The sequence below is a fragment of the Salvelinus sp. IW2-2015 genome, linkage group LG15, assembly GCF_002910315.2.
Source record: "Salvelinus sp. IW2-2015 linkage group LG15, ASM291031v2, whole genome shotgun sequence".
Lineage (NCBI taxonomy): Eukaryota > Metazoa > Chordata > Actinopteri > Salmoniformes > Salmonidae > Salvelinus > Salvelinus sp. IW2-2015.
Genome location: NC_036855.1, coordinates 9,922,858 through 9,948,838, shown reverse-complemented (window position 1 = coordinate 9,948,838; position 25,981 = coordinate 9,922,858). Strand labels below are relative to the sequence as shown.

General features: G+C 40.2%; 2 protein-coding genes and 1 pseudogene across 4 annotated transcripts; 2 read left to right on the top strand and 1 right to left on the bottom strand.

The window, feature by feature from the left end:
* The first annotated feature begins 482 nt into the window (after window positions 1-482).
* Window positions 483-10,023, top strand: LOC111973790 (solute carrier family 2, facilitated glucose transporter member 11). Of its 2 annotated transcripts, none has more exons than XM_024001203.2 (12): window positions 483-595; window positions 1,563-1,661; window positions 2,379-2,539; window positions 2,846-2,970; window positions 3,132-3,261; window positions 3,374-3,522; window positions 4,097-4,284; window positions 4,895-5,005; window positions 8,402-8,503; window positions 8,776-8,851; window positions 9,121-9,248; window positions 9,425-10,023. In XM_024001203.2, the coding sequence occupies exons 1-12, from the start codon at window positions 557-559 to the stop codon at window positions 9,620-9,622; spliced, it is 1,506 nt and encodes a 501-aa protein (XP_023856971.1). In that variant the 5' UTR covers window positions 483-556; the 3' UTR covers window positions 9,623-10,023. The 2 variants fall into 2 exon arrangements, with proteins under 2 accessions (XP_023856971.1, XP_023856970.1); XM_024001202.2 differs by lacking the exon at window positions 483-595 and adding an exon at window positions 613-1,051.
* A 232-nt stretch (window positions 10,024-10,255) lies between these two features.
* Window positions 10,256-15,734, top strand: LOC111973965 (glutathione S-transferase theta-1-like; annotated as a pseudogene).
* Window positions 15,735-15,954: 220 nt separating this feature from the next.
* LOC111974924 (serine/threonine-protein kinase Chk2-like) lies at window positions 15,955-25,977 on the bottom strand. Of its 2 annotated transcripts, none has more exons than XM_024003004.2 (15): window positions 25,879-25,977; window positions 25,059-25,322; window positions 23,855-23,979; window positions 23,616-23,748; window positions 23,319-23,409; window positions 23,111-23,210; window positions 22,969-23,022; window positions 22,665-22,729; window positions 22,392-22,491; window positions 21,742-21,828; window positions 21,362-21,525; window positions 20,403-20,521; window positions 20,111-20,196; window positions 19,878-19,970; window positions 15,955-16,950 (listed from the first exon to the last, which is right to left on the bottom strand). In XM_024003004.2, exons 2-15 carry the CDS (start codon window positions 25,294-25,296, stop codon window positions 16,891-16,893), a joined length of 1,515 nt encoding a protein of 504 aa, XP_023858772.1. In that variant the 5' UTR covers window positions 25,297-25,322; window positions 25,879-25,977; the 3' UTR covers window positions 15,955-16,890. The 2 variants fall into 2 exon arrangements, with proteins under 2 accessions (XP_023858772.1, XP_023858771.1); XM_024003003.2 differs by lacking the exon at window positions 25,879-25,977 and adding an exon at window positions 25,681-25,845.
* Window positions 25,978-25,981: the final 4 nt, after the last annotated feature.

Sequence of the window (25,981 nt, the reverse complement as noted above, 5' to 3'; positions counted from 1 at the left end):
GAAAATGTATTTAGAAATGGAAAGGATTGATATTATAGCAAAAACATGTAGATCCTATCTGGCAACAGTTAAATGACCATGCTGCTGACCAAGAAGAGGCTTATGAGCTTTGTTGGTCACTTCACAAACAATTAGGTCTTTATGATCAAAGAGGGAAATTGCCTCACTAATGAAAATGGGTGAAATCCCATATTTCCATATTATATTCTACCTCTTATCATTGTTTTTGTTTTTGTACATGGTTTTAGATCAAAATAATGGATAGTCAACCTCAGTGGAGTGCAATTTCTTAACTTGTTTCACATCAGCTTGAGGTGAATGTACTGCATAGGCTACTGGTAGCACAGAGTAAAATAATGTTGATGTGTGCTGTCAAACGCCCTAGTGATAATTATACAGCATAAGCCTACAATGGAATCACACATTAGAACTGCTGTGTGCCCTTGGCTGTTACCAGGCAATAAAGAGCCTAGGTTTTTTTAATCCATAAGTAGGTTGCAGTTGCCTAACTTTCATTAATGGTGCCTATTGAATGTTCTGGCTCAATTAACCAAAAATGGATAGTAATGAAGAGTCTGCAGAATTAAAGAAAAGGGTAGGCATAACAGATTTTCTTTATTTATTGATATAATGACAAATAAAAAAATAGCCTGTTTGATGACAATATCCACACAGAATGGATTATCTGTAACCGGTGTGTGAGAGAGGAATGCCTTTCACACAGTCATAATCAACGGTTTCTGTGTAAAGAGTGCAGAATTAACTTAGACTGTAATTCGATGTTATGCTCAGACGATGGGACACTGATTAAAACAACTGATCAATTGTATTATAGTCAGTATATTTACTGCGCATCCAACCACATTCTCGAAAGGCATTCTGCTTAAGGATGAGTACGTTTGCACTTGTAAGATAGATAGATAGATAAATGTATTTTGCTTGACAGCAAAATCTATAGATTAAACAAAGTACAGGACTCAAAATGACTAAAACAGATACGGAATATCAACCTTTGCTTGAAGGTATCACAGAAACAAAACAGAAAATTAAGGTACGTATAATAATACAATAACAATGTGTTATTACTATATTAGTAATAATAATGACAACAGTAATAACACAGTAATGACAATTTATTATAATTACTACTATTATGATTACTATTATTATTATTACAATTGCTTGTAATGACAGTTTAAAAGTGAATTATAGGTTACATAAATGTATTATAATGCATATCAACTAAGCCCACTGTTTTAAGTGTCCTTCATCTGCAGATGGGGCCTGAAATTATTAACTTATTTAAAGAAACCTATAGTTTACTTCATTGTCTACACTTGGCTATTGTAATTAATAACCTTAGCTAAAATATAGTTGATCTGTACTTGTGCCTCATTTGAACTTCTGAAAGCTATCTAATAGTAAAATATGATAATGATTAGGCTGCTCTTGTTGAAGATATCCTTTTTCTGTTAATAATGAATGTTGAAGAGTACTACTGCACAGATTCTGTACATATTATGGAATGCTAATCCACCAATTATGTGTGTTATTGGTTTCAGTGTCCTAACACATCCCTTCTACTGGCAATTTGTGCAGCTTGCATCGGAGGAACCTTTCAATATGGTTATAATATTTCGATCATCAATTCCCCCACCAAGGTAAGACATTATTGTCCATATTTGTCTACTTAAATTGACTGTACGTAGATAGCTAAAGAGGAGAGGTTTAGTTGTTATTGAACTGATGAGATGATGATGAGGACATTGGATAATAATTTGTATTTTGCCCTCATTGAACCATGCCTGTGTGTTCAGAAAACACAGTCACAGTCACATGCAACCCTGGAGACTATATTCCATTTCAATCTTAGGTCACACTACAAGGGAATCTTGACTAATCATTTAACACTAACAAGAATACTCTTTTGAGTAATTCTTTTTTAAATTCTACCATGTAATTTCAGTAGCCTTGTGTAACTGTTGTGTAACTGTTGTGTGGTTGGTACATTTCTCACACACATTCAAGGGCACAGATGTAGGATTTTAATTTGATCTATATGTTCACAACAAAATAATACTGCATTAACATTTAGTGCATAATGTTGCTTGATCGGTGGTTATGCCAAAAGTAGGTTACATGAAAAGTACAATACTATTAATATAACTGTAGGTTTTCAATGAATTTATGTAAATCACAAAGCTCATCAGCATTTCCTGCGGTGCAGGAAGATTCTCAGCAACAAAAGAGTGATCAAATTAAGATCTTACAACTGTATAATAATACTAAAATAAGGAAAATTATGATTACATTTCAGCTGTGAGCAATGCATTCTCTTTTCAAGGCAGTATTGAGTAAGGGACGCCTTCTTTGTCCAGTCTGTGCAGAATTTCATCAACCAAACCTGGCTGGAGCGCTATGAAGAGAACATCTCAGAGCAATACCTCACTCTACTGTGGTCCAGCATCGTGTCCATTTTCACAATAGGTGGATTTATTGGAGCGACTATTGGTGGAACACTGGCTATTAAATTTGGGAGGTATAGAGAAGTGTTTTGTTAATAGTGGCTACTGGCTATAATTCCCATTTGGATATTTGTGTCAGTTTCCAATTTTACACATAGGCTATTATTACTATTTTAGCAATATCCATTTGACTGTATGTATTTTTTCTATCCAAACAAGGCACTTTCAATAAATGTTGAATTAATGGCAAATATTCTCTATACCCTGATGCAGACAGCTTGTCTGTCGAAACATTGGATATTAGGTTATTAAATAATTGCATCTGAGCTCCTAGAGTGTGCGGCTTTCCTTTAATTTTTCAAATATTCTCTGTGTCACAGAAAAGGGACACTGCTGATGAACAATGCATTTGCCTTACTGGCTGCTCTGTTGATGGGCCTGAGCTATCCCACTGGATTATTTGAACTGCTCATAATTGGACGATTTTTCATTGGAGTAAATGCGGGTAAATATGTCAGTTAGTTAGTCAAGTGAAGTGTTGACATCAGCAGTTTGCAGTCTTTATTTCTAAGATGAGTGTGTTGAAAAATATAGATGTATTGAAGGTTCTGTCTTGCCTGTAAGTCAATGTGCCGCACTTTGTTCTAACAATCTGCTGATTTGCAGGCATTGGCATATGCGTTCAGCCACTGTATCTGGGGGAAATCGCCCCAAGGGCACTTCGTGGCGCCATGGCGATGGGGACCTCTATTTTCATCACTGGGGGCATCCTTACTGGACAGGTGATTGGGCTTAAGTAAGTTAAGATCATCCTGGACTAAAGCCTACCTCGCAGAGTACTTTGAAATGAAGACGGTGTATAATGTCTTGTCTGCGTTCCCACACTAAATGTGTCTATGATCCTGCAGTGAGCTCCTGGGTAAAGAAGAGTACTGGCCCATCCTACTCTCCACCACCTGTATCCCAGCGTTCCTGCAGCTCCTCATACTACCCTGGTTCCCAGAGAGCCCTCGCTACCTGCTGATCGACAGAGGGGATGACGTTGGATGTGGAATCGGTATGTTTCAATCATATGTAAAAATCCCTCTCACATAAGAACTGACAACTTGTCTTAAAACAACATTAATAGTGCTTTACACTATTTTGACAGAAAAAAAGTTGTTTCAGTGACAAAGTAGGAAGGAACAAAGTGTGCAAACCTATATCGTAACCTACAATCATTGATCTAAAAAAGAGAGCTGAGCTGTGTCACTCTCAGTCCCTGAACATTGATTTGACATGGTGCACATGGTGGAAACTTTGGAGAGGGTGATCATTCCACCTTTATCTCAGATCAGAAGGGTCGGAACTCTGAAACATCAATTGTACAAATATTTCCCCTTGAAAGACATACCGGGTCAAGCATATGACTGCAGTACATACTATAACAGAAGGTTACACTGCTAGGCAATGTCTCTCTAGTCACACAATCCTTGATTCTTAAAGAAATATTACTGTGTATCCCACTGTGTCTGATTTGGTTGGCTGGGTGAATGAGTGGATTCCTGTTTGTTATGAGTGTGAGGGATAACAAATTAACCATGGAGAGGAGAGGGACCATGTGAGCTGTGTCTTGTGTTCCTTGTGGACAGCGATGAAGCAACTCCACGGCACAGATAACTTTGACCGCGAGCGGGAGGACATGGAGAGGGAGAGGATCAGCGCTATGGGGATCAAACCCAAAAAGCCCTGGGAGCTGTTCATGGACCGCAGCCTCCGCTGGCAAGTCCTCACCATCATCCTGATCAATGCCGCCCAGCAGCTCAACGGCATCAATGCTGTACGTCAGCAGCAGACCAATTCACCACATGACCCTATGAGCCCTCAGGGCTGCAATGTTTCTCAGTATAAACGCAAGTCAGCTGAGATGAGAAGATGTTGGTTTAATTGTACAATATTCCATTCAGTTAGAACCCTTTTGGGTTTCATGTAGAACCCTTTCCACAGAGGGTTCTAGATGGAACCCCAAAAGGTTCTACCTAGTACCAAAATGGATTCTCCAAAGGGTTCTCCTATGGGGACAGTCAAAGAACCATTTTAGGTTCTAGCACTTTTTTTTCCTAAGAGTGTATGTATGCCCTGTATAGTCTATATACTCTATAACTTGCATGTCCAGGAGGCTATATGAATTTAACGCGAGAGTTCTGTAAATGGAATATTGTACACAGAGGGTTCTACATGGAACCCAAAAGGATTCTACCTGGAACCAAAAAGGGTCCTAACTGGAACCGAAAAGGGTTCTCCTATGGAGACAGCCGAAGAACCCTTTTGAAAGCGTATTTTTGTCAGAGTGTAGGGTATGGTATACACTTTACAATATAGGGTATAGTATGAAGCCCCTGTGTTTAATTCGTTTTTTATAACTCTCTCTTTTTCTCTCGCTCTTGAAGATTTATTTCTATACAGATTATGTGTTTGAGGAGGCTGGAATTCCAGAGGTTAACATACCCTACGTAACTGTGGGCACAGGAGCCTGTGAATGCCTCACTGCCCTTACCTGTGTAAGTGTCAACTATTGCTCAGAGTACAGATACTTTATATCCAAGTATTTAGAAGCATGCATGGAGTATATTGCAGAGCGTATTGTCATGCAACCCCATGCCTCTTCTCCACATGACTGATCACAAATTGCATCATGCCATGGTGGTATTCCCACAATATTGTTCTCATAGAACATAAGTATTCATACGCCTTGGATTTCTTCACATTTTATTGTTACAAAGTCGGATTCAAATGGATTTCATTGTAATTTTCTGTCAACAATCCACACAAAATACTCTTTTTATTGTATTTTTTTGACTAATAGAAATGAAATAACAAAAATATGGTCGTTACATAACTACTCAGCTCCCTGAGTCAATACATGTTAAAAACACATTTGGCAGCGATCTGGATTGTGCAACATTTCCCCATTATTCTTTTCATAATTATTCAAGCTCTGTCAAGATGTTGGGGATCATGGCTAGAAAGCAACTTTCAAGTCTTGCCATAGATTTTCAAGCAGATTTAAGTCAAAACTGTAACTTGGCTACTCAGGAACATGAACTGTCTTCTTGATAAGCTACTCCAGTGTATATTTGGCCTTTTGTTGGAGGTTATTGTCCTGCTGAAAGGTGAATTCCTCTCCCAGTGTCTGGTATAAAGCAGACTGAAGCAGGTTTTCCTCCAGGATTTTGCCTGTGCTTAGCAGCATCCCATTTCTTTTTATCCTGACAAACTCCCCAGTATTTGCCAAGCATACCCATACCATGATGCAGCCACCAACATGCTTGAAAATAAGGAGGTAGTTACTCCGTGATGTGTTGTGTTTGGCCCAAACATAAGGCTTTGAACTTAGGCCAAAAGGTTTATTCATTTTCCATGTTTTTTTTGCAGTATTACTTTAGTGCGTTGTTGCATACAGGATGCATGTTTTGGATTTTTTTTATGCTGTATATTTGTATTCAACTTTTCACTCTGTCATTTAAGTCATTATTGTGGAGTCAGTGCAATGTCGTTGATCAACCCTCAGTTTTCTCCCATCACAGCCACTGAACTCTGTAACTGTTTTAAAATCACAAATGGCCTCATGGTAACATCCCTGAGAAGTTTAATTCCTGTCCTGCAGCTCAGTTCAGAAGGACAACTGTATCTTTAATGTGTCTGGGTGGTTTTATACATAATCCACAGCATAATCATTAACTTGACCATGCTTAAAGAGATATTCAATGTCTGATTTGTTATTGTTACCAATCACCTCCCTTCTCAATGAGGCTTTCGAAAAGCTCCCTGGTCTTTGTAGTTAAATCTGTGCTTGAAATTCAATACTTTATTGGGGGACCTTACATATGTTGTATGCATGGGGGACAGAGGAAGGGTTAGTCATAAAGAAATTATGTCAACCCCTATTATTTCACACAGAGTGAGTTCATGTAACTTGTGTGATTTGTTAAGCCAAATTTTACTCCTGAACTAATTTATGTTTGCCTGAACAAAGGGGCTGAATACTTATGCAGTGACTATATTTTAGTTATACCATTTTTATTAACCTTAGTTAAAGATTTTTCCCACTTTGACATTACAGATCATTTCGAGTAGATTCAATTTAATTCAATTTTAATTCCACTTTTAACACAATAAAATGTGAAGAAATCCAAGGGTTATGAATACATTTGCAAGACACTGAATGTTACTATTCATCCAATGGATTAACATACAGTTCATTCAGAAAGTATTCAGACCCCTTCACTTTTCCCACATTTTGTTACATTACTGCCTTATTCCAAAACTGATTAAATAAAAAATGTTCCTCATCAATCTACACACAATGCCACATAATGACAAAGCCAAAAAATCTGAAATACCTTATTTACATAAGTATTCAGACCCTATGCTACGAGACGCAAAATTGAACTCAGTTGTGTCCTGTTTCCATTGACCATCCTTGAGATGTTTCACCTGTGGTAAATTTAATTGATTGGACATGATTTGGAAAGGAAGACACCTGTCAATATAAGGTCCCACAGTTGACAGTGCATGTCAGAGCAAAAACCAAGCCATGAGGTCGAAGGATTTGTCCTTAGAGCTCTGAGATAGGATTGGGTCGAGGCACAGATCTGGGGATGGGCACCAAAAAATGTCTGCAGCATTGAAGGTCCCCAAGAACACAGTGGCCTCCAGCATTCTTAAATGGAAGAACTTTGGAACCACCAAGACTCTTCCTAGAGCTGGCCGCCGGGCCAAACTGAGCGATCGGCGGAGAACAGCCTTGGTCAGGGAGGTGACTAAGAACCTGATGGTTACTCTGACAGAGCTCCAGAGTTCCTCTGTGGAGAGGAACCTTCCAGAAGGACAACCATCTCTGCAGCAGTCCACCAATCAGTCCTTTATGGTAGAGTGTACAGACGGAAGCCACTCCTCAGTAAAAGGCATATGACAGCCCACTTGGAGTTTACCAAAAGGCACCTAAAGGAATCTCAGACCATGAGAAACAAGATTCTCTGGTCTGATGAAACCAAGATTGAACTCTTTGGCCTGAATGCCAAGCGTCACGTCTGGAGGAAACCAGGCACCGCTCATCACCTGGCCAATACCATCCCTACGGTGAAGCATGGTGGTGGCAGCATCATGCTGTGGGGATGTTTTTCAGCGGAAGGGACTGGGAGAGTAGTCAGGATCAAGAGGAAGAGGAACAAAGCAAAGTACAGAGAGATCCTTGAAAACATGCTCCAGAGCTCTCAGGACCTTAGACTGTGGCGAAGGTTCACCTTCCGACAGGACAATGTCCCTAAGCACACAGCCAAGAAAATGCCAGAGTGGCTTTGGGACAAGTCTCTGAATATCCTTGAGTGGCCCAGCCAGAGCCCGGACTTGAACCCGATTGAATATCTCTGAAGATACCTGAAAATAGCTGTGCAGCAACGCTCCCCATCCAATCTGACAGAGTTTGAGAGGATCTGCAGAGAAGAATGGGAGAAACTCCCCAAATACAGGTGTGCCAAGCTTGTAGCGTCATACCCAAGTAGACTTGAGGCTGTAATCGCTGCCAAATATGGTTCAACAAAGTACTGAGTAGAGTGTCTGAATACGTATGTAAATGTGATATCAGTTTTTTAATTATTTTTTATACATTTGCAAAAATGTCTGTTTTTGCTTTGTCATTATGGGGTATTGTGTGTAGATTGATGAGGGGGAAATAACAATTTAATCAATTTTAGAATAAGGCTATAACTTAACAAAATGTGGAAAAAGTGAAGGTGTCTGAATACTTTCCGAATGCACTGTACTTAATGAAGATACCAGTGGTGTGATACTAGGTATGACTGGAAATGTGTTAATTAGGTTTTTCAACTAAGAAGATCATATATTTCTCCACGGCTTGTCTGCTGGTATGTCATGTGAGATGCTGTGTCTTTCAGGGCATGCTGATCGAATCTCTGGGACGAAAAGTGCTTATCATCGGAGGGTACACCCTTATGGCTTTCTGGTGTATTTGCTTCACTCTGACCCTCACCTTCCAAGTAAAGCATCTTTGATCTAACAATTCCATTTTGTGTGAATGTTTTAAATCAGAAAAAGATACATGTATTGCACTTATGCATTTTTAAATGTGACTTGCTAGTTTCTGTAACATCAGCAATAGTATGTTTCTATACCCTTGTGTGTTACCATAAGAAAAATTATATAAAATAAATCACGTTGGTGTTGCCAACCCTGAATGTGGCTTGGGTGGCCATTTTGGGAACACTAGTTTGTTTATGATTTTATTGTTGTGTTCTTTCCTTGAACACAGGGAGCAGGCCCATGGATACCTTATCTTAGTATGGGATGTGTCTTTGCTTTCATACTGAGCTTTGGCATGGGACCAGGTAACCGACAGAACTTACGTATAACTAATCTATGCCAGTATGGTGTGATCTCGCAGCAATATTATTTATAATCTGATTATAAATCCATTTAAAACTAACACTTTAGCTCAGGTTCTAGGTCAATTCAGGAAGCACACTGAAATTCAAATTATTTTCAATGCTTTTCAATTAGAACATTTTGAGTTGAAATTTGGTTTACTTTCTGAATTGACTGGAATTGAAATGGAATTGACCCCAACCCTGCTATACCTTCACTTTGTCCTTTGCAGGTGGTGTGACAAATATCTTGATCACAGAGTTATTCACACAAACCACACGGCCTGCTGCGTACATGATCGGAGGGTCCGTGAACTGGCTCAGCTTCTTCTTCATTGGCATGGCGTTTCCATTTATTGTGGTAGGTTCCAACTGTTTCGTGATACTTAACATTTAAAATAAAGTGGTTACTGTTAGGTTATATGTATTGATATCAGATTAGTTTTATTTAAGTACCGTTGACTGATATGGAATTAGGATATGGTTGTTTTGAAAGCTGGCTTTAGATGGATTTGGTCTGCTCTTCTACCCCCACAGACTAAGTTGCAGCAGTATTGTTTCCTGGTGTTCTTGGTTGTTTGTGTCTTGGTGGCTGTATACATATTCCTGGTAGTCCCCGAGACGAAGAACAAAACCTTCCTGGAGATCCAAACAGAGTTCCAGTCTGGAGAAAAGAGGAAGGCTTCCAAAGCTGACCACAGCCCAAGGACAACGTTGTTGTCAACCCCTCTGTGAAACAGAGCTACAGTGTTTGCTGCAGGGACTTGTCAAATGTGTACCACACTATGAATATCTCCCTGTCATTTGGATTTTTTTAAAGTTCCAGAATGTTCAGTCTTTGTCAGGGATCGTGATTTTGAAGAGTAGACATTATGATAATGGAACACAGGAAACAACATTTGGTGCTGTTAATGTTACTGTTAAGTCCAGATCCACAACATATTGGATCCGTTTTTACAAATATACTAATGATTTAAGGCTCAGTAGTTTAACATACTGGTCATATGGTATTAGCTGCTCAGGATTACATTATAAGAATTTTACTGGAAAATGTGTTGACATTTGATCTATATCTGTATCTGCCAACATCTGTCAATTTACCTAATGAATTAATAAAATACATTTTGAGATGACTATCCTCCAAGTCCATATTTCCAATAAAATCTGTCCCCAACATGTCAGTCTCCTAAATGAACACATGGAGAGAGGCTTACAAGTTTGCAGCCCACTTTATGAGGCAGTCTATGATTTCATGGATTTAACTGGACCATACCATACTCCCACCCAAATCATCTCCAAACAAACCAGCACTCAGTTCAATGTTTTTGTGCTTACACACTTACAGCATCATATTGTAGTGTAGTCATAATGTGTTGTTAGTTTACTTACTTTTTAGTTACTCAACATTTAATTTGAAGTTGGATTACCGAGATTAAAATCAATAGAATCACAGCCATATGGCCATTCCAGGGCATGTGATAATGAGGCTGTCTAGAAACTGAACAAAGGAATCATTCATGGTCAATAGGACAAAAAATGCCATTGCAGCATTATAATATAAAACAAGTGGTAATATTAAAATATAATAAAGAAATTAGCTAATGACAAAGTGAAAAAATGTTTTTAGAAATGTTTGCAAATATCTCCTTTACATAAGTATTCACACCCCTGAGTCAATACATTGTAGAAGCACCTTTGGCAGCGATTACAGCTGTGAGTCTTTCTGGGTAAGTAGCTTTCCACATATGGATTGTGCAACATTTGCCCATTATTCTTCAAGATCTGTCAAATTGGTTGTTGATCATTGCTAGACAACAATTTGCAGGTCTTGCCATAGATTTTCAAGTAGACTTAAGGCAAAACTGTCTGCCTTCTTGGTAAGCAACTTGTGTAGATTTGGCCTTGTGTTTTAGGTCAGTGGTTCCCAAACTGTGGGGCGAGGGGGAGCGCTCCAACTGGCGCACTCAGTCCGGCTTTCAACTTACTAATAGAACGTAATAACAATAGAATGCACAAGGTACAATTGCGAAATTGGTTAGTGCAAACCTACAAAATATTTTGCAAACTATTTGAAGTTTGTGTCATGAACAGTGCTTGTGCCCATAGAAATAGACGTGGCGTACGCTCGCGGGATGTTCCCCAATGCTGGAAGGGGGGCCTGAGTGAAAAAGTTTACGGACCCCTGTTTAGGTTATTGTCCTGCTGAAAGGTGAATTCATCTCCCAGTGTCTGGTGGAAAGCAGAATGAACCAAGTTTCCCTCTAGGATTTTGAGGTTTATTTTTTATCATAAAAAACTCTACAGTCCTTGACGATTACAAGCATACCCATAACATGATGCAACCACCACTATGATTGAAATTATGGAGAGTGGTATTCAGTAATGTGTTTTATTGGATTTGCCACAAATATAACACTTTGTATTCAGAACAAAAAGTGAATTGCTTTGCCACATTTTTTGCAGTATTACTTTAGTGCCTTGTTGCAAACAGAATGCATGTTTTGGACTATTTATATTCTGTACAGGCTTCCTTCTTTTCACTCTGTCAATTAGGTTAGTATTGTGGAGTAACTACAACGTTGTTGATCCATCCTCAGTTTCTCCTATCACAGCCATTAAGCATCCTTCACTCATGCTACCAAACATACCCTCGTAAAACTGACTATCCTACCGATCCTTAACTTCGGTGATGTAATTTACAAAATAGCCTCCAACACTCTACTCAGCAAATTGGATGTAGTCTATCACAGTGCCATCCGTTTTGTCACCAAAGCCCCATATACTACCCACCACTGTGACCTGTATGCTCTCATTTAGCTGGCCCTCGCTACATATTCGTCACCAAACACACTGGCTCCAGGTCATCTATAAGTCTTTGCTAGGTAAAGCCCCACCTTATCTCAGCTCACTGGTCACCATAGCAGCACACACCCGTAGCACGCACTCCAGCAGGTATATTTCACTGGTCATCTCCAAAGCCAAGTCCTCTTTGGCCGCCTTTCCTTCCAGTTCTCTGCTGCCAATGATTGAAACTAATTGCAAAAATCACTGAAGCCGGAGTCTTATATCTCCCTCACTAACTTTAAGCATCAGCTGTCAGAGCAGCTTACCGATCATTGCACCTGTACACAGCCCATCTGTAAATAGCACACCCAACTACATGATCCCCATATTGTTATTTATTTTGTTGCTCCTTTGCACCCCAGTATCTCTACTTGCACATTCATCTTCTGCACATCTATCACTCCAGTGTTTAATTGATAAATGGTCATTATTTCACCACTATGGCCTATTTATTGCCTTACCTCCCTAATCTTACTACATTTGCACACACTGTATATAGATTTTTCTATTGTGTTATTGACTGTACGTTTGTTTATCCCATGTGCAACTCTGTGTTGTTTGTGTCGCACTGCTTTGCTTTATCTTGGCTAGGTCACAGTTGTAAATGAGAACTTGTTCTCAACTGGCCTACCTGGTTATAAATAAATAAATAAAATAAAAACACTAACTGTTTTAAAGTTCCCATTGGCCTCATTGTGAAATCCCTGAGCAGTTTCCTTCCTCTCCGGCAACTGAGTTCAGAAGGAGGACTGCATCTTTGATGTGTCAGGGTGGTTTAATACATCATCCACAGCATAATTATTAACTTGACCATGCTTAAAGATATATTCAATGTCTGATTCTTTATGAGGCTTTTGAAATGTTCCCTGGTCTTTGTAGTAGAAACTGTGCTTGAAATTCAATACTTGACTAAGGGATAGATAGATGTATGTATGGGGGACAGAGGAAGGGGTAGTCATCATGTCAACCCCTATTATTTCACACAGAGTGAGTCCATATAACTTATGTGATTTGTTAAGACAAATTTGACTTCTGGTCTAATTTAGGCTTGCCTAAATAAAGGTGGTGAATACTTATGCAATTACTATATTTTAGTTATTTAAAGGTGCAATATGCAGAAATCGCTCTGCTATTCCCTGGTTGCTAAAATTCAAATAGTTCACCTACGTTCAATTGTGACAAAACAAGCAATGTATAGTGTAGAGAATCATTTTACCATCTAAACCGATGCAAAATATATTTTCAATAACCAAAAAGAGAGTATCTTCAGCTGTTTGAAACTGGTGTACAAAACCGAAAGTAAAAGAAGCAAAAACTGAACTTAAAAACAGGATTCGAACTTGCAACCTTTCGGTTACAAGTCCAACACTCTAACCACTATGCATGCCAGTCTCTCTTGGCTAAAAGTAGAGGAGAGACTGACTGCATCACTTCTTGTTTTTCTAAGAAACGTTAATGTGTTGAAAATTCCAAATTGTTTGCATAGTCAACTTACACACAACACTGATTTACCCCATCAGACATGCCACCAGGGGTTTTTCACAGTCCCCAAATCAAGAACAAATTCAAGAAGACGTACCGCCATGATTGCATAGAACTCCCTTCCGTCTCAGATTGCTCAAGTGAACAGAAAACCTGATTAAAAAAAACAGATAAAGCAACACCTCATGGCACAACGCATCTTCCCTACTTGACCTAGATATTTTGTGTATGTACTGATATATAGGCTGTGTGAGATGTTTTAAATTGATCAAATCACATTTTTTAGTGGTCACACATGGTTAGCAGATATTATTGCTTGTGTAGCGAAATGCTTGTAGATAATTCTATCCTTGAGGTGTTGTCTATTAATTCATGTTCTGTATAATGTAATGTTTCATGTTTTGAGTGTACCTCAAGAAGAGTAAGCTAATGGGATCATAATAAAATATCAAACTGATGGTTTGTAACTTCCATAATGTTGTTTTTACAGCCATATGATCTACTTTGAAAACTGAGCATAACCTGCAAAGATTTACTTAGAAATTAGATGTAAAGCGTTCTAACAAAGATTTTATAGCTAATTGTTCTGTCGTTCTACTAACATGTACTTTTTAATCAAATCTAAAAGGATCATGGGAAATCTGCTGCCAGTGTTGCCAACTTAGCGACTTGGTCGCTATATTTAGCGAGTATTCAGACCACTCTAGCGACACATTTTCAAAAAAGCAGCTTGCAAAAAATCTAGCGACTTTTTCTGGTGTTATTGGAGACTGACGTGAAAGCACGTATCGTTCTTACTCTTCTCAACGAGCAGCAGGTGCTGCGTGGGCCCCACCCCCGCCCCGTCACAAAGCACTCATAGGGGGCCCACGCAGCACCTCCTCATGCAGCAGTCCCTCCCAGCTGCAGTCAGAGCAGGAGATGTTCACCCCTCCGCGTCCAGACTGCAAATGAATCGCGCATGCGGAAAGCTGCCGCTGGCTGATCCAGCCCTGGCTTACATTAAAAAAAACAATTAACCTGAATTAGGGCCAGACTAGCTACCATAATTTTCTCACATTGACAGTTTTTTCTATTGTCTCTTTTTGGTCGATTTAGATTGTTAATGTAGATTGTATACCAAAAAAAATAAAAAATGTTATGGCTAAAAATGTTCATGTTTTACTGTGACTTGTTCCTAAGTGAGGAGCCTACAAGGTTAAAAACCAAACCAAATCAAGAAAAATAAAATAAAAAATGAGGTAACTCCACCAGTCTCTCTTTAGGTCACTTTTGCCAGTCCCAAGCCCAGAAAAAGGAGGAGGGTTGGAATTGTGACATTATTTTTTCTATTATTATTATTTTATACATACGATAGAAATAAGCTGCCCCTGAACAAGGCAGTTTTTCAGCAGAAATGCTCCTAGGCCGTCATTGAAAATAAGAATTTGTTCTTAACTGACTTGCCTAGTTAAAAATAAATGAACTTGTCTCAACTTTTTATATAGGGGAGAATAGGACTCCACAGTATACAAAACTAAATCCCATGCAGATGGTCGACAATGACTTTGTTCTGACTGAGATAAGATTCTTGATTCACGGTCAGATCCTACTAGTTGAAGGGGTTAGAAATTGAAAATAAAAGGACATTTCCCCTCCCTCATCTTGTTATAGTGATGCCATATTAAAATACCTGCCCACCAAATACAATGTCCCAAGTAAACGGTATCCTCGCCACCTGGAGAGGAGGGCGAGAGTGGATGAGTACACAGCCCGGCACCATACCAACACACCACCACATGCAACCAAGGTCTTTATCATGGAGGTAAGGCTCGCTCATGGAACACACTATGCTTTATGGCAGGTAAAATGTAGCCTAGTCCCACTGCCACCATCTCTTTGCAGCCTAGATATTACACATAATTGCAATACAAAGACTTTTGTAGGCAATGTTATAGCTGATGTTCTGTGTCTGTTGTTGCTGGCACACAATGCTGCTTTGTGGTGTAGGTTTTACTGCCCCGTATGACAGGGCAGCCCACAGACCCACTGAAGGTGGAGAGGGCTTTAGCACACCTGGGTGACACTCTGGAGAAGCTGGAGAACATGTTCCTCAAGAGGCAGCCCTTCCTCTATGGAGATGACATCAGCCTGAATGACCTTGTGTGAACTCATGCAGGTGAGGAGCAGTGGACCAACTTCTCCAGCAGAGTTCAATCACTGGGTGAAGCATACATTTCTGCTGAAAATATGGTCCTACAACGCAGTCGAGGAACATTGTCTGTTTAACCACATACTATAGAATATTTAGATTCATGGATTGTCTGATTGCTACCCATTTACAGAATCACGTGAGTCAGCCTAAATAAATTGACTGCTTGCTCTCAGCCCCTAGGTGGTGTTAGAGACATACTGAAGGATCGGCCCGAGCTGGAAGAGTCGGGTCCAGGGGGGAGACTCTTTTGACGAGGCACACACAGTGCTGTACCGTCTCTGGGACAGGTCCAATGCCAATCTATGGGATAATCTGAATATAGTTTGATATAAAAGCTTGCACAATGATTAACAGCAACACTACTCACAGATTAATGCACTGATTATGCTTGTGCTGTTCTTGTTGACCTAGAGATTGATGTTCTGTTTAAAGGCTCTATGGGTGAGTGATCAGAGTGCCTTACATGAGCCACTGTATGATATGATGCAAAATTAGTAGCTAGATGGTTCAGGTTAATGAACAAGAACCTTGACCTGGGGTGAAAATGTTCAATAGAGTAAGATTTTTTAATGATATACAAATCAAGAATTATGGGATGCACAACAATAAAAACCCAGTGGTAAATAACATTTTTGTACAAAAACAATTATTTACAAAACAGGAGGCAATTTCCAGTAGACATAGCTCCACATTGTTGCGCTGATCTATGAATGCTTCCATACAGCCATTACACATTAGCTAGTATAAGGCATAGCAGGCCAATTTTCAACTAACCTGTTCTTGGTGATACTTTCTTTGTTCTTGATATGGGAGAAAAGTACATCTTATAAATGTCCAGTTGCAGGTGGTTCTCCAAAAATATATTAAATCCACGTTTTGTATCGAGTGAGAAATGCAAATGCCTCTTGCACGTCTGCAGTTATTTGTTTTGGTCGCACTGTGTGACGCTCCGTCACCTACATGTGGCCGTATCACATAGAAACATCTAGTTCCTGCAAAGCTCTTGGGGAAACGCAAGATGCAGCTAAAATGGCGAGGGAACTCCTCACTCGGTGCAAACGTGGATTTAATATATTTTTGGAGAACCACCTGCAACTGGACATCGAGAAGATACTTTTGTCACTCTCAATTCTGGAGAAAAGTATCGCCAAGAACAGGTTAGTTGAAAATTGGCCTGCTATGCTTTACACTAGCTAATGTATAACTGCTGTATGGAAGCTTTCACATTCCACCACCGTAACAATGTGGAGCTAGCTCCACATGTGCCCACGAGTTGGAACTCAACATGCAGTAATCAAGTCAATTCCAGTTGATTGCACTATCCTGAACAGGGACATTGTGGGAATGATTACAGTGATGCGTGATGAAATGCAATATACTGATTTGAAGTAGGCCTAATTGCCAGAAGAAAAATATCAGGGGAGTCTCCAATGGGGAGACGAGGGTGGAATGTGGCTCATGTTGCCTCTGTGGATGGGCCTGGTCACCTCTTTGTTGGCTGCTGCTCTTCCTTATCTTCTCTTGACCTCTTTCCGGTTGAGGCCTAAAGTAATAAGAGACATACTTACATTTTGTGAGCAACACCATACTCTGGACAATATTGACATATGGCAAACCCTCTCCTGCGGGGACCCATCAGATAGTTCACATTTTTGTTCTTGCCCTGCACTTAAGTACCTATTTCAACTAAACACCAAGAACTTGCTTAGTTAAAGCAGGCTAGAACAAAAATGTGGACTGTCTAGTGCAGGGGTGTCAAAGTCAAATGGACGGAGGGCCAAATAAAAAATTTAGCTACAAGCCGAGGGCCGGACTGTTCGAATGTTCATTGAAAAWWTTTTAAATGACGCATATAGTCTAGTGAACCTAATTGAACCTACTGAAAACCTAACAAATATATTCCAATATGATCAGATAAATAAAGCAATATTTTCTTATGGCTCTGTCAGTAATCTTTAATTTTCAACAGACACAAAAGACAAATTTCCTTTATATAAAAATCCCCATAACATGAACATTAAATGAAAGAAACCGGTATTCAAGGCACCATCAGTAGCCTATATTTTCTATTTTAGCAAAAGTGGGCTAAATTTACTTCAAAGAAAAAAACAATAATAGCAATTTTCTATCATCCACTCAACTGAAATATTTTTAAAATATAATTGGATTGAAATACAATAAAATAAAGTGCAAAAATCTATTAATCAAAAACAACACTTTGTTTAAGGAGAAGTAACATGCAGTGAAAACAAATATTAAACTTTAACTTTTAAACTTGAACTGAGTAAAAACTCTAAATATGTGATTGCACAGTATGTTCACTTGTTTGAGGTTGAGGGTGATACTTGGTGGTGTCCATCTTTTCCACAAGTTCATCAATGTTCGGGTAAGGCTCTGAGCTGAGGAAATCCTCAGAATTGAGTGGAGGTGTTCAGCAGTAAGTCGACTTTCGTGTGATGTTTTGTTCAGGTTCATCAAAGAAACAGTTGTCACACAGGTATGTGCTGCCAAACATAGACAACGTTAGGCAGCCTGGATGCGCAGCTGGGCATTGTGTCGGGGAGAAACGGCGAACTCCGCAGCACCCACTGCCGCCATATTTTGCCCTCAGTGCATCAATGCATTGGAGGTCAATCAACTCCATTTGGAGGTTTGGTGTGAGCTTTCCACGTCACGCAATAACAGCAAAATGTGTATCAGCTTCGAGCAGTTCCAACTGCTTTTTTGTGCTTTCAAAAGTCAGGAAAATCGGCCGACAAGTTAGCGGCAAGCATACCTTATTTTTCAGCCAACTGTGCGCTCGGGAACGCACTGGTAGAGAGCTTCTCTTTCATGGTCTGCAGCTGGGAAAGTGGCTCAAATTTTCTTTCCGCATCTGCGTCTCCCACAGAGTCAGTTTGGTTTTAAATGCCTTCACTGACTGTACATATCAGAGATGACATGATCCCGACCCTGCAGCTGCAAGTTCATTGCATTCAGATGATCGTAATCACACAGAAAAGCCATTTCACACAGAAACATTTCGTCTCGGAGTTGTGTTGTGTCTTTCCCTTTGCTGTCCCAGAACAGACAAATCTCCTCACGAAGCTCGAAAACATCTTTGAAGCACCTTTCCCTGGCTTAGCCATCGCACCTCTGTGTGATAAGGCAAATCACCATGCTCCGTTTCTAACTCCGCAGAAATGCCTTGAACTGGCGGTGATTCAAACCTTTGGCTCTGATAAAGTTAACTGTGCGCGTGATGATGCTCATTACATGCTCCATTTTCAAGGCTTTTACCGCACAACGCTTCCTGGTGATTTGATACATGATAAGCTGTCAGCTCAACCTTCGCGTTTTCCTCTTGCATCTTTTCCCGTATCTTCGCCACCAGTCCGCCTCTGTGTCCACACATCGCAGGTGCTCCGTCGGTTGTCAAACCCCACGAGTTTTTCCCAAGGCAGCCCCATCTCATTTACACATCTTGACACCTCTTCATACAAATCATGCCCCGTAGTTGTGCCATGCATAGGACGTAAAGCCAAAAACTCCTCTGTCACGCTTAGGCTGGAGTCCACTCCGCGGATGAAAATTGACAACTGGGCAATGTCAGAAATGTCGGTGCTCTCATCCACAGCCAAGGAATATGCAATGAAATCTTTTCCCTTTTTCACAAGCTGCTCTTTTTAGATTGATGGACAACTGGTCTACTCTCTCGGCAATGGTGTTTCTGCTCAGACTCACATTTAAAAAGAGTTGCCTTTTTTCTGGGCAAACTTCGTCACAAACTTTAATCATGCAGTTTTTGATGAAATCCCCCTCCGTAAATGGCCGGGCTGATTTAGCGATCTCTTCTGCCAAAATAAAACTGGCCTTGACAGCAGCCTTGCCTTGTGATTTGGCTTTTTTGAACAGAGCCTGTCGAGATTGAGGCCTCGTTTTAATTCCTCTGCCTTTTGTAGCCTTTGTTCCATGTCCATATTCTTGTTTTTGTCCGCGTGTTTCGTTTCATAATGTCGTCTCAGATTATACTCTTTCAGTACCGCCACACTTTCTCCACACAGAAGACACACAGGTTTCCAGCTACCTCCGTGAACATATACTCCGACTCCCACCTTGTTTGAAACCCCCGGTGGCTCTAGTGTCCACCTTCCGTTTTGCCATTTTTGATGGGTATCTGAAAGTTAATTTTACTGTGATGCTGACGACTGCTGTGCCAATAAATATTGAAATGAAGCAGCCTACTGCTCGGTGCGTCACCGTTGCATTGTGGGAAATGTAGTATTGGTGCGTGTAAAAGATCTGCGGGCTGCCGGCTTGCTGCGGTCTGCGGGCCGGTTCTAATAATAAATCAAGATCATCCCAGGGGCCGTAAAAAACCTTCTCGCGGGCCGGATGTGGCCCGCGGGCCTTGACTCTGACATATGTGGTCTAGTGGTACCCCAGGAGAGGGGTGGGAAACTACTGTAGTAGAATGACATTGTTTCTCACTACTGTGGCATCTCCAGAGTCTGCTGTGGCATCGGCATCTCTGGAGTCCTTGGGGTACATGATGCCTTCAGCGATCTCCTTCATTGCCTCATCCTGAGATGGAGATTGATGGGATCAGAGATTACTCGCCATTGCCACTTACAACACTGCCTAGCCCAAAATACCCATTATGCAGTAAACGTACCCGCATTGATGGCACTGGGGCCAGGCAATGAGACAGCAATAAACCTTACCATCAGCCAGGGATGCTGTAAAGCCTCCTCAATGGTGAGGCGGGCATTGGGGTCCACTCGAAGCAGTTTCTTCACAACATCTTTGGCTAGACATGATTGGATAAGTAAAAGAAGTTTCGGACAACATTGAATTATCAATATGACTGTAGTAAAGTAGCAAAAGTTGTTTACAAACCCAAGACAGGTGGAATCCATTTCAAATGTATGTTCTCTAGCACACGTATGACAGAGCCAAACATGCATGCAGTACATTTTTAGGTCATTTTGATGAGGATTTACATTAGTCCCTTACCATCATCGGAGATGCCATTCCATTTTGATGGAATAAATGTATATATTCCCTGGGTGATCTGATCACTGACTGACAAACCAATTCGTGCATTAGGGTAGAATGGGGGATAGCCTGCCAAACTGTGAGGGGGAGAGAAGTAAACTTCACATATAAAAGTATTAACACTTATAAGTGAATCTGTGAACAGGAAAACTGTGTGCTGTTGAAAAGTAATCTTGGCCCAAGTTATTTGCAAATTGATTGAAATAGTTGCATTACAATGCCCTTAGTACACTGATAAGCCCGGAATGATTACATCAAGCATTACATCAAGCTTGTGACTCTACAAACCTGTTGGATGCAGTTGCTGTTTGTTTTGGTTGCGATTCAGATTATTTTGTGCCTAATAGAAATGAATAGTAAATAATGTATTGTGTCATTTTGGAGTCACTTTTATTGTAAATAAGAAAATAATGTTTCTAAACACTACTACATTAATGTGGATACTACTATGATTAGGGATATACCTGACTTTCCATAATCATGGTAGCATCCACATTAATGTAGTAGTGTTTAGAAACATTATTTTCTTATTTACAATAAAAGTGACTCCAAAATGACACTACATTATTTACCATTAATTTCTATTGGGCACAAAATAATCTGAAACACAACCAAAACAAACAGCAAATGCATCCAACAAGTTTGTAGAGTCACAAGCTTGATGTAATCATTGCGTGCTAGGAATATTGGACCAAATACTAAACTTTTGACTATTTTAATATACATAAGTGAGTTTGTCCCAATACCTTGGTCCCCTCAAATGGGAGGACTGTGTACATAAAGTGTTGTAATTTCTAAACGGTTCACCCGATATGGATGAAAATACCCTCAAATTAAAGCTGACAGTCCTGTATATCTACTACAGTCAGAGCAGCACTTATGTCTGTGATCCTGGCATGAGGAACATGGATCCCTACCACACAAACAGGACGACCCCTAAACTCCAGGCGTCTACAGCCCTGCTGTAGCCCACAGTGACTGCGTCTGTAAACACCTCTGGTGCCAGGTATGTGGGTGTTCCACAAAGGGTCCTCATCAGGGCAGACTCCTCCAGTATCTTGGACTGATTAAAGTCTGTGATCTGTCACAGAGAGAGAGGCCTGTAACTCTTCACTTCAGTGAGGCTATTCAACCAAGCTTTTAGTTTTTTTTCCTTCTCCAGATCTAGTGTGTCTAGAGGTCCACTTCAGGAGGGCAATGAATAAGTGGATAACTTTATCTACCCTCACATACTCTTGATCTACCATGATCATTCACTGTGGAAGAAAGACCCACATTGGGATTTGAGAAACCTTACCTTGATGACGCAAACATCATCGTGAGACGAAAGCAGCACATTTTCAGGTTTGAGGTCTCTGTGGATGATGCCATTGTTGTGAAGGTACTAGTGGAAGGAATGCGAGATAAACCAGTATAAGGAAGCAGTCGAATATCTACTCAAGTGACAGTATCTCCAGTATAAAACAAGATGTGTAAAGGTATGGCGTATTTTGACATTTCAACATCACACCGGAATGTATTTAATAAATCCTACCATGAATTTGCCTGGCTACCCAGACTCATTGCTCCGGCCAAATGCCACACCCACAAGCATTTGTTTCTTCTCCTCAATGAGTCTGGATTTGAATCCCTCCCCGACCCTTCTAGAACACGAACACATTCAGACCATCTGACTGGTCCTAGAAATCCAGAGCCAGAACAAGTGGGTAGTGAAGTTTGAAAATGTGTCATTGGCTTTGATACTCTGGTTAGAGACGATCCAATTGCTGATTACTTTATTTTGTACAACACCCATCGTCACGACTTCAATGATGGCAGATTCAGACTGAAGTATGTAGAAATTGATAAAGCAGCGGAAGCATTCAGTGCGAGTCGTCAGGCAAACCATAAATATCACTATTCTAACAATTCTGAAGGAAAAATTGAGAAATACATCAATCCACCCACCTCTACTGCTTTCAACATCTGGTAAAAATATAGCTTGGCAATCGGCTCCTTGATCTGTTGCTTGCTTTTGACCCTGTCGTAGAGTTCTCCACCCTCCATGCTGAAACACACACATGCTATCAGTTGAAACAGAAAACAAAGGGGAAGGGAAATACTATGCTTGTGACAATTATACTTCTTCAGAGGGCTACAGAAATTATTACACACAACGAAAATTATAATGGTTTCTCATTGATAAAAAAAGTGTCTGCTTGAATGAAAAACTAAACTCACAGCTCTAAAACAATGTAGTAGGAGTCATCTGTTTGGAAGAAGTCTTTTGTTTTGATCAGACATGGCTGGAAAAGACAGGAGGCAAAAGTTACGCACAGAAAATTAGCAGGCAAATACTAGAGGTGGTGGTAGAAAAGTGTGATGTCTGTGGCTTTGTCCTGTAGAAAACATACGTTGAAAATGACTACTTTTATGGCATTTGATTACCCCAGGTAAGGAAACATTGTTGGACATGAAGAGCCATTGCTTTACTAGGCTCCTTGGCAGTTATTACATCATAATAAGTTATAGATATAATACTTACATGGTCAATCTTTTGAAGGATCTGGATCTCTCGTTCTGCACTTCGTGTGGCAGTCTATAATTGAACAAAGATGAGTGTTACATTTATTGCATTAGTTAGTATTCATAAACTAGAAGAGGAGGAAAATGGTGATAAGATTTACGCCAACAGATGCCGGGAAATCTTTCTTGTTGATAGTCTTCAAGGCCACCTTTTTGCAAGTGGCCCTCTCAAAAGCCAGCTTCACTTCCCCGCACACACCACTGGTATAACAAATCATATTAGAATGTTATTCTGTAATTCAAAACAAAACCACGAGTAACAAGATTTAGTAAAATACACAAGTTAAAATGAATAAAATGCTCACTTACACTCCAATCGTTTTGGTGATCATGTATTTCTCGCTTAACTCTTTGGGTAGGTTGGACTGCTCATCCGCCATGAGATCAATGAACACAAACACTATTGAAGGGAGAAAATCAGTTGAATTGATTATTAATGCAAAGACTAAGGCCGACATCACCATTAAGGGAATGATGCAGCATACTTAATGTTTAGAGATACATGGAATATAGTGTCATGATGGATAGGGCCTCCTTGCTGCTATTTAAGTATCAGTGACCTAAACAGAAATGTATTGAAATAAACCTCTGGGGAACAAAAGGTACCTTTGTGGCGTTCTTCAGCTAGGGACAACACTGCATTGTTCGCTAGTGGCAACATTTTTCCTTTTCCAATAACTTTACCGTCAACAAACGTGCCATTGTTACTGTTGTCAAAGACATAGACAATGTTCTTCTCCTGCAAGGTAAAGATCTGACCATCATTACGGAGCACACTGATTAACAAAACAATGGTCTTCCTTAAATAAAATACATAGATAGTGGTGAAAAATAAATCGACCTACTCGGAATATCCTAAAATGTTTATTGCTGTATGCAGCAAATCTGGATGATTTCCTCAGTATGGGGACATCAAAGGAATAGTTGCATTTAGTGTGCCTGCCAAACCAAGCGTCGTCCTCAACACAGTCTGAGGAAAAAAAGTCAAACTAACACCATCACTTCAATAGAGGCTAAGAGAAGAGAATACACAGATGCTAGTGCTAGTTGAAAAATACAAAAAAAATCTCACTCAGTTGCCATATGGGCCACCTTCAGCAGGACACATTATTGCGCAATGTTTAAATGAACGGAAATGCTACTGATCTGAAAGACCACTTGAAGAACATTGTGATTACTGATTATGGCGGCTCAGAGGACGATGTTGTAGTGTGCTGCTGCAGTAGTTTTATGATTTGAAATGGTCACACACTTATTGATCAGGGCCGATTTCCCGATAGCAATGGAACTTAGTTTTACGGGTGTTTTAACAATACATCTTTCCTACAATGGCCGAAAATGTAACATGCGTTTCCCAAAACACCACACAGAGAAAACAGTTACTTAGTGCGTTGTTTTCTCAGTAGGTGGTAATATCTCCTAGAAAGATATTACCACCTACTGCTGCAAATACTGAAGTGGCTTACTCTAATGCTTACCGAATAAAAATGCACAAAATCCCTGATTTGGGACATCATTGTGCACATGTTAGGCTACACATCATTAATTATATTGAGAAATTACAGATGGTAGGTAGCCTACAAGTAGCAAAATAGAACTCAATTGAACATGAAAATGCATTTTAATATAATCGAAATGGGCCTATAGCCTACTGTTTATATTTTTATTCTGTTTAGCAGAGATCTTGTGTATAAAGTGATGCGTGAGGGCAAAAAAAAGCATTAACGACACACTTAACTGTTCTACAAGTGGTCTGAGGCAGGCGTTAGATTACAAGCGCTTTCAAGTGCAACGTTAATAATGTTTTGGGAAACAACTCAGAGATTTAATGATGCCCCTACGAAGGTTCTAACAGTGAACTTAGCCTTAAGATGCTTTTGAGAGGCTCAAACAGACCTCAAAAGAATGTTCCCGCACTATTGTGGAAAACTTGTTCAGTACAAACTGCAGAAAAACGTTTAAATCAACTAAACTCCCCCAGTACTCACTGCCTAAAGGCATCCTAACCTCCCAGGTAACAGGTGCACGTCATGTGGTTGTTGAACTCACTGTGGGCTCTGAAGCCTCTCTGCATAGGCAGCAGGAGGCCCCAGGGCTGTGGCTCAGGCTCCTCTGGTATGGAGCCCAGGTCCCTAACAGGGATGGTGTCCACTGAACTGACAGTGCCAGACCCTGAAGATGACTGGCTGGCAGAGCCTGGAGCAGAGGAGGAGCTGGAGCCACTCTGGGACTGGGTCTGAGGCTGCGACTGGGTCTGGCTGCAAGCGTCTGGCTTCTCTTGGGACATGGTCAATATTTCTCCTCTGTCGGAGTCTATTAAAGTAAATAATAAACACACCACTCAGGTGATCGTCACATCTTTCAATTTTCCAAACAATGTGCCCCACATCCGTAAACTTAGCAAAGTCCTTATATGTGAGAATAGATGTGAGAATACAAGGCCTACATAGGGCGCCGTGCAGTATGAATATGAAAGCATGACAATGATATGAACGAATGATTATGAATTCAAAGTGTGCGGTGTCTGGAAAATCCATGATCTTGGCAACTCCATAAATGAAGTGGAATTCATTCACCATGCTCCATCTCTATACAAATACGTTTCTTATTTATAGCTTCTTGCTAACAGTGCATAGTATTATCTGGTAACCAGCCCTCGAGCTATCCTCACCAAACATGGATAGGAACCGCAAAACTAAATTAGTTTCACAGGTGTGCCAATTTCCGTAGCTAGCAAGTCTGCGAAATTAAGTGGTTGTTTGGTAGCCGAATAAATGTGACGGCTCGCTAGCTATAGTGTGTGCAATGGAACTATATTTTAAACATGATATTGATAAGAATGGCCATTTAAATACACTTTTCCACTTACCGGGATTTCGAATTAATCGCGGCACGTGTAGATTTGCCGGAGAAATTGGATCTCTAGAGACTCATGGGAAATGTTGTTTGTTTTTCATTTTACGTCACCTGAA

What these genes read in the sequence shown, in the direction of transcription:
- LOC111973790 (XM_024001202.2), top strand. Translation starts at nt 983, where the DNA reads ATGACTAAAACAGATACGGAATATCAACCTTTGCTTGAAGGTATCACA. An exon ending in TCATCAATTCCCCCACCAAG is followed by an intron (nt 1,662 to 2,378) that starts GTAAGACATTAT and finishes TTCTTTGTCCAG; the next exon opens with TCTGTGCAGAATTTCATCAA. An exon ending in CTGGCTATTAAATTTGGGAG is followed by an intron (nt 2,540 to 2,845) that starts GTATAGAGAAGT and finishes TCTGTGTCACAG; the next exon opens with AAAAGGGACACTGCTGATGA.
- LOC111974924 (XM_024003003.2), bottom strand. An exon ending in ATTTCCCGGCATCTGTTGGC is followed by an intron (nt 23,023 to 23,110) that starts GTAAATCTTATC and finishes GTTCAATTATAG; the next exon opens with ACTGCCACACGAAGTGCAGA. An exon ending in TACAGCATCCCTGGCTGATG is followed by an intron (nt 19,971 to 20,110) that starts GTAAGGTTTATT and finishes TCTCCATCTCAG; the next exon opens with GATGAGGCAATGAAGGAGAT.